Below are 14,584 nucleotides of genomic sequence, written 5' to 3'. Positions count from 1 at the left end.
TTTCCTTCTTAATAATGTTACCACAGAGGCGCTTCCACTGTCGCTGATTGGCTTGGCCTTGGCCAGCGGTGGACACAGGGAAACCTTTTAGCAGCTTCTCACAGAAGCCACCCCTGTAGCCCCCCACTACCAAGACCTTACTACACAAACCCAATACAAAATGACAGACTAATATTTAACCAGGTCATGTATATGCTTCAGAAATAACACTATTCTTTAATAAGTCTGAAGGGTAAAGGAAATCCTCAGCTACACAACTGTTAACTTCGTATCAGCTGTGGTCTATGGAAACTGTTCTAACTACTATGGGAAATTTATTCTCTAAGACAATTTAGCATGACAAGAATGCAGTTGCTTTGAAAATGGAGTGTTAGTTAGGAAGGGATCAAGAACTATGAATAATCTAATAGGTACAGTCTATTATAAATGCCATTTTCTACTTAATAAACCCAAGAGCTCACAACTACATTTAGAAACAGACTTGTTTAGAGCACCATGTTTAATAAATCAGGAATAAAATCCAACAAATATAGGAATGCAAAATTATCACTACATTTTTTGCATCTCACCCATTTAAAGGTAGATTTATTTTCTATCTGGTCTCTAACCTTTAGAAAGAAATGTTGAATCTAAAACAATGTTTGCCGCTTCTCTAAGCCCCAGTCTACTTTTCTGTCTGCCTGTTGACTATTCCAGAGTACAGCAGAAGGCAAAAACATGGAATTTGCCCAGCTGGGCTCAGTGAGATGCAGCTGGTGAATATAACAGAAAGATGAGCAGGCACAGGGCATCTGGTAAGGAGGGAGACAGCCTGGAGAGAAACAATAACAGATCTGCACTCCCAGGAGGAAGGGTATTTTTAAACTGGGGTGGCAGTAAAGAGAGAACTATGGTTTCTCACATTTTTTTAGGACAAAGATTTTATGATCACTATATGAATGTCTACAATAAATATGGACTATACAATAAGCAGAAGAAAAATATTATCTTGGGTTTAAAATACTTCTTCAGTTTTTAATTTTTCACTGCTATGAAGCCTGTATTTCTTCATACATTTAACTTGCAGCAAACAAAGCAAGCCATTTGCTGAATGGAATCAGGTTTATCTACACATATGTATTTGAGTGCTAGAAATTACAGTGTTAATATTATGTAGTCAAAAACTCCAAAAAGTAATTTTTTATAACTCCATGGTTGGGAGAAGAATAATTGATCAGCTACAAATAATATATTTTAAAACTATCAATTAACACATATCCCCCAAACAACAAAACAAACAAACAAAAAAACCAACCCCACTTCTTGACATTCCAGCCATGACATGATATAATTGGCAATCCAACCATGATACGGTTTCACAACATTTATGTTAAAGTGGATATCATGGCGGAGAGAAATTAACTGAATATGTCTGTGGGCTTTCAAACATGCATTTGTAAATACAGGCGTCTGTGTGTTGTTGATATAAAGTTTAGCCCCAAATACATGTCTTAAGCTGGATAAAAAACATGCTTACAAATTGTTTGCTTTTTACTAGCTTTATTTAAGACAAACTACATTTTGCTGGTTGCTGTATTAGATTTTTCTTTGTATACCTGCAGCCGGTTTTACCGTTCTTGGGCAAAACATTGTAGTGCCACTTATATATTGCAGCCCATTAAGTAAACTATAGGGCCTTCATATGGGAAATACTTATTCATTTTTCTAACTAGAGCTTGAAATCTGTAAAAATTTTAAGTACTGATACATTATTGCATCTGACTCTTAACCATTCCATCAGATATACTGCATTTGTACAAGTTTAACAGCTATATGGAAGAAACTTAATGTAAAATTGTACCAAATACCTGAGGGAAAACCACAGTCCTCTGTTCTCAGAAGAGAGTCCATTTGCTGACACACTTTTCATTTACTGTGACACTTGCATATAAAATCCTAATAAAACTTGGTACTGAAGATAAAACAGAGCTAAGAAAAAAGTAAAATGCATTCTAATTTTTGGCACATTAGTATATAGATATTGATACTTGTACCTAACTTTAGGCAAAACGATACGCGACGATTTCCTGTTTTTCTGTGGTTCTTTGAGGCAAATGGCTGTGAATTATTGTCTCCTTGCTTTCTTATTTCCAGACAGAATGTTCACTAACAGTGAACTGCTTTCCCAAGTATTGACCACACTTCCCGAGCATGTTTTCTTTGAGGAAATTACTAGGAGATCCCAGGACTAGCATGAGTGAGCTGAACTGCTGCTAGAGAGCTCTGAACCAGTGCAAAGACCAAGTATCTCTATTACACTGTACCATTTAAACTAATTCTGGTCTACATTCCTTACTATGCAAGAGGGTGTTCTATTTTACTGGGAGAAAAGCATTGATATAATGAAGTATTGCAGTATCAACGCTGCAAATTCTAGCTGGTTACTGTTTCTGCCTACTGGGAGGTTAGAAATTTCCTTGTATGGATTAATGCTTTAGGATGCACACTGAAAGAGGTTTCACCTCGGACGTGCAGTTCCTACCCTTTGAGAAGCAGGGTAAGTGAACCCAGAGAAGTCCTCGTGGTGTAGCTCAGCTATTTCATTGGAGCTGACCACTGTTAAAGGTATGTAGTATTATATATCACTCCACTTACATTCTATATGCCAGACATACATATTAATATGCCAGTAGTGCAGTACTGTCTATGTGTCTACATGGAACAAGTAGGTAAAAGAATTATCTCTGAAATAGTTACCATATTAGTGAGAGAAAGGTCAAATGTAGACGAAGCAGTGCAGAAAATATTTCAAGATCCATAGGACTGACTTAGATTCAAGTATCATACACTGGATGATTGCAAATCTGTGAGTTTACTATTTCAGGTAGTCTGTGTCTGAGAGAGGAGGCGCACAGGGAGCGTTTTATTTTTGGCCCATTCTGAAAAATGGGAAGTGGTGTTACTTCTGATATTTTTTTTTTCCATTTAATTTATTTCTAAATTTTACTAGAATCTTTTTTTTTTTTTAATAATCTTACAGGAATATCTCAAAATAAATTAAGTTTTTCACGTTTTAATTTATCTCATGCTGAAGTGATATGGTATTTTAGGAATTTAAATATATAATAGATGACACAGGAGATTAAATAAAGACTTCTGAGCCTTTCATTTTTAGGGTATCAGTTTATAGCCGACTCAAGTCAATGTAGATTGAAACTTCTCATCTGTCAACTACTTGATGGTTTCACATGAGAAACAGAGGTATGGGATTATTACTGTTGGGTTTTGGCCATAAGTACTGCCCTACTAACTTTTCTCTTTTTTTTTTTTTCCTATATAGCCACCATTAAGACAGGAGCTCATCATTAAGACATGAAAATAAAATAGAAGGAATCCATAAGTCAATTCTTGATATACTTCTCTGAATGGCTACAGGTCTCTGCGAGTATAAATCAAGCCACACGAAATTATCAGCTATTTTAAAACCATTTTTATGAGACCATGTGTCTCATAAACAATGCTTTACCAGAGGGGGGAAAAAAAAAAAAAGGAAAAGAAACAAAGGGCATTGTCAAAATCCTAAATCTGTGTAATCCCAGATAAAAATGCCCAGATATTTCTAGACAACGAACTATACCCATTGTTACTGTAAGCACATAAAAAAAAAATTAAAAGGTCCTTGACAAGGCACCTGTCTTCTTGTCTCCAAACCTGAATGAATGAGCAAGGTGAAAAGGGTGGAAGTACCCTCTGAACAAGCAACTGATTATGTAAAAAAAAAAAAAGTTATTTGACCGAGAGCTCAGATGCAGAAGTCTTGAGGAAAAAAAATCTGTCTGCGTGGAAGAAAGTGACAGTGAAGAAAAAATCATACCCCCAAAAGTGATTTCCCTGGTAGAAGGTGGTATAAGTAGGGTGACTAGGAAATGAAGTGATTAAATGGATGTCTTCTGTAGCTACTGCTGGTAGTGATGGTGAGCTACTGCTTCCTGGCAGAAATTAGGATACTAACCCCACTTTTGACTAAACCCCAGGCATGAATATCTTTTTCTTGCAACTGCTATCCAGGCCGGCAGAAGAAGATAAAGTTCACAGCTCCCTGTGAAAGATTCACTGAATCTGCCCTAAAATTTGAATAGGTAACGCTGAATGAAACATAGACCTTTTATGATCACTGATGTTATTATGTTAATGACCTCATTAATTCATACAGTTTTAAGTAGCACAATATTTGAATTTCTTTTCAATATTATTTACAACAGAAATAACTGAAAGAGAGATCAGTATGAATTTAAGAGATTACTGTGAGTCTTTCCATAAGATTTAAAGAATCAAGTTTTCCTTTGATTCTGAAGATCGTCATTTGGAGATAGCAGTATCTATAACATGTTTGTTTATGTCAGCTGTATTCACACTTTGGTTTTGTTTAAAAATTTAAAAGTATGTGTATACATTATCTATGTATATATATATGTATGTACACATATACTTACATATACACCTATATTTGTCAGATGTTGACTTTACTTCATATTTGTTGTATTAAGTTTCCAGATACATGACAGATTCTAGTACATATCTGTTTGATCGTGTGGAGGTGGGAAAGAAGAGGTGCAGGGATTAAGTTGCTCCTCTTGACAAGAAAATTACAATTCGTGTGCTTAGGAAATCAGAAGACAGTCCTTCACTGCACACCATCTAATCCAAATAAAGAGAAGCTGACTGATAGGAAAGAGGCTTGGCAGTGTAAATAGGTAGGCATCATACATGGTGTGCGGGTATTCATCATATCATCCCCTCATCAGCTTCATACCATTGCTGTCCTGAAGCCATTACTTATAGGAAGGAAACTATCTCTGTCTTTGGGGAGAAAATTACAAGTGCTTGTGAGGTGGATGTGATTCTTTCTCGTTACAGTACAGTTATGATTTATACTACACAGGCTATAACAAAGACGTATTATTTAATTATTAAGCAGATCCAGAGTAGACTGAAGGATGCTGTGGTGTACTTTTCAGTTCAACCAAGCTTATAGTTATGTCCTTAAAAGAGTCAGCTGTGGTCAGAGGACTTCAAAATTTATGTGCATGATACTTTTCTTTCAGATTGGTAGAAGCCTGAAGAGCTGACAGGTTGTAACAATAATCACACACTGAAAAATTTTCTAGAGTCTAGGTTGTTATACTGATTGAAAAAGTAGTGAAATCTGTTGGCCCCAAATCTCCTTTGCAGTATCAACTGGCTATAGTACTCTACTTATTTTGAATGGTAATGTTTTATTTTTAAACAAGTAACAATTTCAAGGCTGAATCACTGATGGGAAAGAAAACTCTCCATAGTAAATCCAAGCATGCATCCAGATTCTGTAAAATGACTTGGATACATGTAGTTGTCTAAATATTTAAAGGCAAGGATATTAAGTAGAGGTATGCACAACCTTAGGTTTAAGAATATACCTTTTGCAAATTTCCAAGCATTAATTTCCAATTAAAGATTTTATATCAACATAGCTGTCTAGAAAAAAAATCAAGAAATAAATAGTTTGATTCATAGCATGTCATACCTTCAGGTGACATTTCTGGAACTGTGGCCACATAAGGTCCATCCAAGAACTGTGGTTCATGATCATTGACATCTCGAACCTTGATAATAAATTCTGATTCAGGTTCAACAGGAAGCTCAGTGCTCCTGTTAATTGCTTGTGCTCTTAGAGTGTAGAAAGATTTCTTTTCTCGATCCAGCTTTTGTGTCACATAAATTTTGCCATTATTTTCATCAATGATAAAAATGCTTCCAGCTCCCTCCCCAGTCAAAATATATTTTATGTTGCCATCCTGTTTGTCTAAATCTGATTCCAGCTGCAAGTACAAAACAGAAAAACAAGACACATTTTGGGAGGAATAAAGTTCTGGAATATTCATTTTAGGCTTTGTTTTCATTCTACAGTGAATTCTGTCACTAGTGAGCCTTCTTGGATACTAATTAAAAGAGGGTACTGTCACATTTTCAGCCAGTCTTGGCTCAGTTTTAAAATGGGATAGTATAACAGACCTATAACTGCATGGTAAACCTGAAAAAAGATACTTCAAGCACTTTGAAGTGAAGGGAATGAATATAAGCACCTACTTTAGTTCACTGCAAAGGTCATGAAACATCTAAATTTTTTATTATTATGCATGACAAGTGTAGTCTGTAAGTTTTACGTATATTTTATACTCAGCAATACTACATGTAAATATGAGAGACAGTGGTGTTCTATTTCTGTTGAAATATTAAAGAAATGAAAAGCCATTCTGTGGTATAAGTCTGTATTATTTATTCTGAAATAAATTGATAGACATTTTCCATTTCCTTCCAGGATGATCTGCATCCTCTGTTCTCTTGCTAAGATGAACTTTATGATGATTATTCCTCTGATAGAGCTGAGCCCTGGAGACCATTGTGGTCCAATTGCATTTGTTCACGCCAACAAAACTGTTCTGTTTAATGTTAACAATATGTAACAGTACTTTTTTAATAGCAGTAACTCTATTTCTTGTCAAGCACCCACAGTTGAATTTTTTGGGAACATAAATTTCTATCATTACCATTAATTCTCTATTTAATTATTTATTTATTGTGGGTTTGGAACAAAAGATGCCAAAATCTTCAAGAGCCTGGATAATGACTGAAAAATCCAATGTAAAAAAAAATAATTTTATTCAACCTGCTTTTCCAGCAAGGCAGCAGGTTTTACATGCAAATAATTACGTCTACCTGTTGACTTCAGCAATCTCACTGTTTTGCTTCATGCTTATTCACCGTACAGCTCAGTGTAGGATATGAGGCCACAGAGTGGGAAAGAAGTAACTATGAGGTACAAAGGGCACATTTCCCTATTGGAGCTACTGAACATATTTTGTAATTGCTCCTGAAGTTGAAAAAATAATTGTAATTTTAATTTTTCATGATGCATAACCTTCTGCATGCATCAAATGGATAGTTTATTCAGAATGTGACTAGGACACTGCTGTGAGGTATGAGGAACAGTTTTGACTTCCTGCTCTGAGATTTGTCAGTAGAATTTAAGCCCTAAATTATATAGAGTTAATTCCCCTTGTCAGTACAAGAATGAGAATTTTCAAGGGAGTTTAGAACCATTTAAAATATGAACAACTTAAAGTCAAATATTTTCAACACAAGTAGCTGTGTGCAAAACATGGGGCAGGTTCAGCCCTTAATGAGTGGTCCGGTTGAACACATTTTAACACCATCCAAATTTGTCATCTGGCTAAGGGGCACCACAGATTCTTTTCAATACATAAATCTTGGTTTCCTTGTCATGAACCCCAGGGCATGAGAAAGGTGATGAATATCTAGATCTTGAACCTGAGATGGGGTTCAGATATGATCACATTTATCCCCAAGAGATTTTCATGACCTTGACCACATTAAATGTGAGGTGTCTTTCAGATGACATTTGCTGAGAAAGTATACTGAAGATTCTCAGTTTACCTGTTTTATTAAGCTAGACACAAAAGAATAAATGGTCTTTCCATTGCAAATGAGAACTGGGAACAAGAATTTATGTATTTGTTCTCATATATCTGCCATCGCAGTGCTGATGGACATGTTTCTTTTTCTTAAACATGATAATGGAAAAGGATCCATGAGTGTATGTTAAATGAAGTTTGAAGATTGAGCTCTGAATCTGACTGCAAAAAGAAGTTGATATGGAATAGTGATTCAAAAACAGAGACTCTCTACCTTTGTATTTTCATTGATACAGTTTCCTTCAGGGCCTTATTTGTGAAAATTTGCGTGTTGATCACAGTCTATCACTTCATTTACTGAAAGCAGAGCATAGTCTACTCAATAAAAAGACACAAATAAATATGTCTGCTTAGACTGCAATAAATTAACCATAATCTTCAATAAAAATTCCTCACCGTTTACCTGTGATAAATAGAAAGGCAAAATTACAAAATTTTTCTAAAGCTGTATGAAAATACATGACATTTATGAAGTTTCTTTACAGGAAACTGTTTTCCATCTATGGGGAAAGTAAAAATAATTAAAAAAATAGTATGTCTACACTTGTTCTTTCAGAAATGAGATATCACACATCCATAGCAGTTACTTCGAAGGGTCTGTGAAAAGTAATTAATGAATTTTGAGTACTTCACCCTTTGGGCCCAATTAAATTTTAGTGCTAGTTAATTAGCAGTTAAACTTATTTTGGTTCATTCATCTAGAAAGTGCCTTAAAGAAAACTAGATCTCAAGATTACAATTACTTGTAGTATACAAAAATAAATAATAATAATAGATAATAATAACAATAATAAGCAGAGAAAGAAGAAAGGGGAAGATAAAGACTCATTAAGACAATTATCTTAAAGCACATTTTTAAAGGAGGGTGAAAAATAATTGCTCGTTGTGCTAAACTTACGTTAATCTAATGAACCATGCAGATTCCTGTAGTTTCTCAGTGGTAAAAGGATTTAGTATTAATCTGCTTCATTAAAAATTAATGAGGGGTAAATCAGCTGCTACTTAGTGTAATAGAAAATCATGCTAAATACTGTTTGTAAACTACACTGCACTCACTATGGCTGCTTTGATGCAGTGCCAAAAATAGCACAAGCAAATTGTCCGATATTGATAAATGAGTCCTTAACTTTCATTCAGAAGACAGAAAGGAACTTTTCAGCTTGATATTTTCATCTGCTGTTTATGGAACTAGTTTTAGGAACAGAGTGAATGGTGAGCTTCCCTGACAGCAGACCTAGGTGAAGGAAGGTCCGTGGTATGGCCACAACCTCCAGCACTTGGAGTTCTCTGACCCTAAGTCAGGTCACAGGAAAGGAGAGATGTTGTGCTGACTAATTACAGCTCTCTGAGCTCCTCTTTCTACTTTTCTTGATATTTCCAGGTCACTGGAGATGCTTGGTCTTTCAAGTCCAGGTAGTAAGCAGCTAATCAGCAATGGTAAATCTAACCTTGTACTGTCCTTGAATCTTTACTTATCATACCTGTCCAACATACACAGGCGCCATTGAATTTTGTTCCTCAGTTGCAAAAAGTGGCTCCCATACCCAACCACGTTTCACTCTTCGAACTGCTGTGAAAGACTGATTTCTGTTCTGAGCTCTGCGTTTCTGCATGCTTGGAGAGCAAGGCCAAAGTTGAACCAGCATCAGCACAAGAGATAGCAACGTGGAGCAATTCATGCTGAACCCTTCTTTCAATCAATTTTTATCTGTAGAAGAGGAGAATAAAAGAAAAAAAACTTTGAGAAAACATCACTTTTTTCTTGCCACTTTTACATATTGATTCTGTGCCAATATAAAAGCTGATTTGCAATGTTAAACTTCCTCTTCTCCCTAAAAGGAAAGAGCTGAAACTAAGTCTGTTTCTGATTAAAATAGAGATTCTCTTAGAGACTCTGGCATGAAAGTCAAGTGTTCAACTTTCCTTTATGAATATCCTACAGAGGGACTTTATGCAAAAAAGGAAAATCATCCTTCAATTAATTCATCTTCCAAATTAAGTTGGGTAATTGTATCGTGTAGCCTAGAAATAATTTGATTGGAATAATTGTATGTTTCTGTTTAGACAGGGCTTATTTTGAGCTGCAGTCACAGAACTGCCTGAAGGGTGAACATCTAGCCTTGGTGGCCCTGATGACTGACAGGTGAAACAGAGCAGTGCAGGTATTTTTTTTAACCTCTTTTTTCCCTTTTTCCCAACTCAGCAAAATGCTTGCAAAAATGTTGAAGCTGGTAGGCTACCATAAAAAATCAGCAAAAATGCGCAACTTCCTCCTTCTTGGTCAATCTTACCTGATTTTGCCACCTCTGACGTTCTTGTCTTCAATTAAACAGAAAAAGGTCAAATGCATCTTGAAAGCTGTAGTTTTCTGCAGCTAGTTTCATTGGCACAAAATATTCTTTCGGAAAATGAAGACTTTGCACGAACTATATACTATTATTGACTTTTCAGTGATTTTTTGTAGAATAAATAAAACTCTGTATTTTAGATAAAGTGCAGTGTTCAGTTAAGAACGGCCATCTTCTATGTGGCAAAAAGGAAAATTTTGAAAATCTGTACCACAGACATTTCAAGTCTTAAAACTTTATTTGGCAATGACTTTAGCCCTTTAGCCATTCTTTTCAAAACTTTAGCCTTGAAGAATAACATTTTCTATGCAGGAGCAGTCTGGTTTATGAATTTATCATGTCAGTCAGCTTGTACAACACACTGGCAAAAATAATTTGCTGCATCTACTTTAGGCCTAAAAAACTCATGAGCCTTTTACCCGTCCAGGATAAAACATGAATTTATGTATTTTAAGATCATGATTTAAATAATAATGTTATAAATACCCATCCTTATGCAAAGAGAAATGCCATAATTGTTTAAAATGGCAGACAGGTCATATAGACAACTATTTTCTCCCTTCCAGCAATTTTACATGACGTTGAATCTTACTGTGTTAAAATGTATTCTGCGTATGTGCATTTACTGAGAAAAAGATGAAGGAGTTCTAATAGTAAGTCATACAGAATTGTAGGTGTTAAAGTGCACATTCTAATTTTTTAACATTTTCTGGTTTTCAACTGTGCAAGCTGTAACAGTGCAAGACAAGACTTGAATGGAAGGGATGTGATTCAGGTACTCTTTCATTTCAGTTTTCTGTGGAAAATTGGTTGTTTTCCTAAAGCTGCAAGAATAATATTTGTGACATAGAAGACAAGGCTGACAAAGCTCAACTTGGCCCTCAAATAAAACCTGACTGAGGTTTAAAAGGCTTAAAGGCCTTGGAGACTCTCTCTTTACAGTCGGCATGTTTAACAGTAAGCAGTAATTTGCACAGAAACTAATTTTGAAAATGAACATTCATTTTATTGCAGTAGATACCAAAGGACCAACAACTCAGACAATGAAAGCTGAATAGTCAAAGAGACCTTTCTGAGGAATCATAAAGAAATTTATTTCAATCTGGGCCATAGCAAATGCTTCTGGCTACCCATTAGCTGATATTTTAGCCGTTTGTTCTGATGCTGCTCACCTTGTTTAACAAAGTATTTCAGGCTTGTGGAGCAGTATTTCATGCAGAGTGAATGCCAAACAGACACTGATTATCAAACTCATCTGACAGGCACCGTGTATGCACACCAACATAGTGAGGGTACAGTATACGGCTATGATGGCCTCTTGTTGGCCACCTTTCAGCAATGCACTCAGCAGTTAGCGATCAGCAATGAACAGCTTAAAGAGCATAGTTAATATTTTGGTCTGTTTCAGTGTCTCCTTTTTACTAATTCATGTTAATCGCTTATGATACATGGATTCAAGTGTCACGTCTCAGGCAAATAGGGGGGGAATAAACATTTTGAGATTTTGACGTGTTGCACACCATTATGTGTATAAAAAGACTTTAACTTGAAAATACAGGTGGTAGGCAAATTATTGTAAAACACATTGAGCTATATAATGGAATTGAGAGTTATACATATTCCTCATTTTCTCTTCTCTGTTATATCAGACGTACTCAATTTGCCTTTACTTTCAGGACCTTTCAAAGCATATTTGCTTCCAACATCTTCCTACTCATTTGGCATTGAGACACTGTCTCCAGCCTCTGGCCAGCACATGTTGCCATTCTTTATAAATCCAACTGTTCCCTTGGGAAACAATCACCTTCTTTCTGTTCCACGGACCGTAACTCATTCTCAGAAGTAGTTCTCGTAAAATATCCAGAAATTAATCTCTTATTCCCTCCTCTATTTCTAGTCTTTCCTTAAAAAGTCTGAATTTCAGTGTTACCTACTTAAAGGAAAAAAAAAAAAAAGTGTTCACAGTGTTTAAGGTGATTCTGTGCTGAGACTGCTGCCTATCACACTTTCCCTATCCATCAGTTTTCTTTTGTTTTACACACAATTTGTAAGGTCTTTGTAGATGAAATGACCTTGTACTCTGTGTTATAATTATAATATTCAGCAGAAGGGATGATTAGTAAAAGCACAGAACTTTTAGGTGCTACAGTAATATGCACAAATAGATACATTTTTAATACAATAATGTCTCATTGAAAAAAAAGACAAATATATTTTCAGAGATGAGCAAATGAGCTATCACTAATAATTTCCCAAAGGAATGAGAGAAAAGGGGACCATTGTTCTGCTCCTGTCCTATTCTTCAGGAAGTACATCATCTTCAGTCTCCCTCACTTGCTTTGGACTGCAATAACAAAGACTGATACTTGGAGCAGAGTAATGAGAATATCAATTGCAGTCGTAATAAGCAGGCTACAGTTTTTAAAGCAGTATATCAAATGAAAATAATGAGTGTCTTGCAGACTAGGAACAGATTTACCTTCTTGGCACAAAGTTGCAGAGCCCTTTGCTAGGTTTTTTCTAGAAGCATCACCAAGAGACTTTTTGTCACCATTTGAAACTGGATAGTAGTTTTAGGTGTGCTGGTAGTCTGACCTGTTTCTGAATTCCCTTTGTTTTAATAATAGTAATGTATTTTAAATTATGACCATGTCATTACATTACAAAATAATACCTGTTAGTGCCTATCATTGTAAGGAAGAATATGAGGTTTAAAAAATACAGCTTCTGGGATATAGTGAAATTATATAATTCTTGATGAAAAAATAAAAGATAAAGGACGGACAAAACAACAGCCTTCTAAAGCATTAAAAAAACCCTCAAACAACAGATTACAGTGAAGGTGAGGATAAATTCTGTTCCAGTTCTGTTAGCTGAAGAATAATGAAAAAACAGCTTAATTTTTAACAAAACCACCATGATTTGATGTAAATAAAGCCTTTTAATTAGGAGGTAAGAAAACATGGGAACATGGTAACAAGGGACATGGTAGATATTCCTTAACTAAAGACCATCAGGACCATCTCGTATATGTACTTGATCCTACTTTACAGAAGCATTTTGAAACAGTGACTCCTGAGAAAAATAAATCTCTCCGTCCTTGAAAGTACTGAGCAGAAACAAAAATGCCAGACTGAAAGGCATTCCTTTTGTGGAAATTGGTGTTGTCTTTGCTTGTTTTAATAACATCAAGCAAACAACAACATCAACAAAGTGGAAAAATTCATGTAAGCCAATCTAATTCATTAATATGCAGCTTTTGAAACATTTCTTATCTCAAGCAGAGGCCTAACATGATGTTGTCTCAGCTGCAAGTTCTGTTTTGTGCATCGGTTTTATTATGATTACAGTGAAATTTGTCTCCCTTGTATGTTGATATCTTTAATTTTCACTTAATAGGATAAAGAAGAAAGGATATTAGTAACTAACACCTACGGATTATTGTGTTAGAAAAAAAGTTGAATAGAAAGTTGGATAGAAACCTTCATAGTTTCAACTATACATTTGCTCATTTGTACTATGTCTACTGGGTATTTGTCCTAGTTGCATTTTATATGGCTGGTTACTGATAATCCTAGTGTATTATAGTGCTGCTGCTCTATTTTCCTTCCAGAGAAGGCTATATAGGAACTAATTTTCATTGACCAGTTTAGGATTCACACAATATGGTAGACATCTAGGCTATATTACTTCTAAAATTCCCAAAGAATTAATTATAAGTATATCAACTAGTTTAACTAATGCATATGTTTTGTGGTCTTTTTTTTTTTTTTTTTCCAGAGTGTGCAAAGTAGTGGACTTAATCCTATTTTTGCTGCTTCTTACCATTGCTGAATTTCACATAGAGGCAGATAATATTTTTTAGAGGTAGTATAAAAGTGTTAGGGTGTTAGAAACTCTTAATTACCATTTTCATTGCTTTTTAGCTGTAATTTGATCTTCTGCAATCAGTGCCAAGATTTTTTTTTTTTTTAATATAAGTTTTCTGTTCTTCACGTATTTTAGATATTTTATTTGGAGACACTAGAAAAAGGCATAATAAACCCCTAAGGAATAAATATGGCATATTTAGCATCAACTATGCTGGATTTGCCCTCTGGTTCCATTGAAAACTACCATCGCAGATTGGCACAGGAGAAGTCACTATTGTGACAGTAAAGTTTAACTGAATTGATAAAAAACAACAGTGGGAAGAAAGAACTAAATTTTTCAAGAATTTATTTTGCTATTTGAACTTCATTTTTTACTGAATATCAGAGGTGTCATATGCCACACATACACATTGTGTGATTGATTGATTGATTTATTGATTTTTGCGAACAGATAAATTTGATACCAGTCCTGCTGTAGCTCAGGTCACCTTTTCTGTAATGCCTCAGTTTATGTTTATCTATCTGCCTGATTTATTATCTTTATGATTACTTTAGCATTTAAAATTGGTTTAGTTTTAGCTATTATTTATATTGAATCTAAATATTTCGATTTAGGTTTTCTTGACTTTCTGGTCTTTCACACACTTTTGAAAAAACTCCAAAACTGCTACATCTAACAAGTATGCTGAATTTAATTATACTGTGGCTATCAGTTCTAACATCTAAAAAGTAATGTCTTCAGTCAATTAATTAGAGCTATATCAACAATATTCTTGCTAGTCTGTTGCATGACTAGCTATTTTAACAGCTACTACTTAACCTTGAGAAGTGTCTTCTTTAATGCATGAGTTGA

The 14,584-nt window shown here is 35.1% G+C and overlaps 1 protein-coding gene across 1 annotated transcript in view; it reads right to left on the bottom strand.

The window, feature by feature from the left end:
- CDH19 (cadherin 19) overlaps window positions 1-9,190 on the bottom strand; it is a 40,644-nt gene extending 31,454 nt beyond the window's left edge. The window contains exons 1-2 of the mRNA XM_009646217.1: window positions 8,993-9,190; window positions 5,543-5,837 (exon numbers count right to left, since the gene is read on the bottom strand). Of these exons, the coding sequence (XP_009644512.1) occupies window positions 5,543-5,837; window positions 8,993-9,190 (493 nt within the window). The remainder of the gene's footprint in view (window positions 1-5,542; window positions 5,838-8,992) is intronic.
- Between the last annotated feature and the right edge of the window lie 5,394 nt (window positions 9,191-14,584).

The sequence above is a fragment of the Egretta garzetta genome, unplaced genomic scaffold (genome assembly GCF_000687185.1).
Source record: "Egretta garzetta isolate BGI_Z169 unplaced genomic scaffold, ASM68718v1 scaffold259, whole genome shotgun sequence".
Lineage (NCBI taxonomy): Eukaryota > Metazoa > Chordata > Aves > Pelecaniformes > Ardeidae > Egretta > Egretta garzetta.
This window is presented reverse-complemented; position numbering and strand designations above follow the sequence as displayed.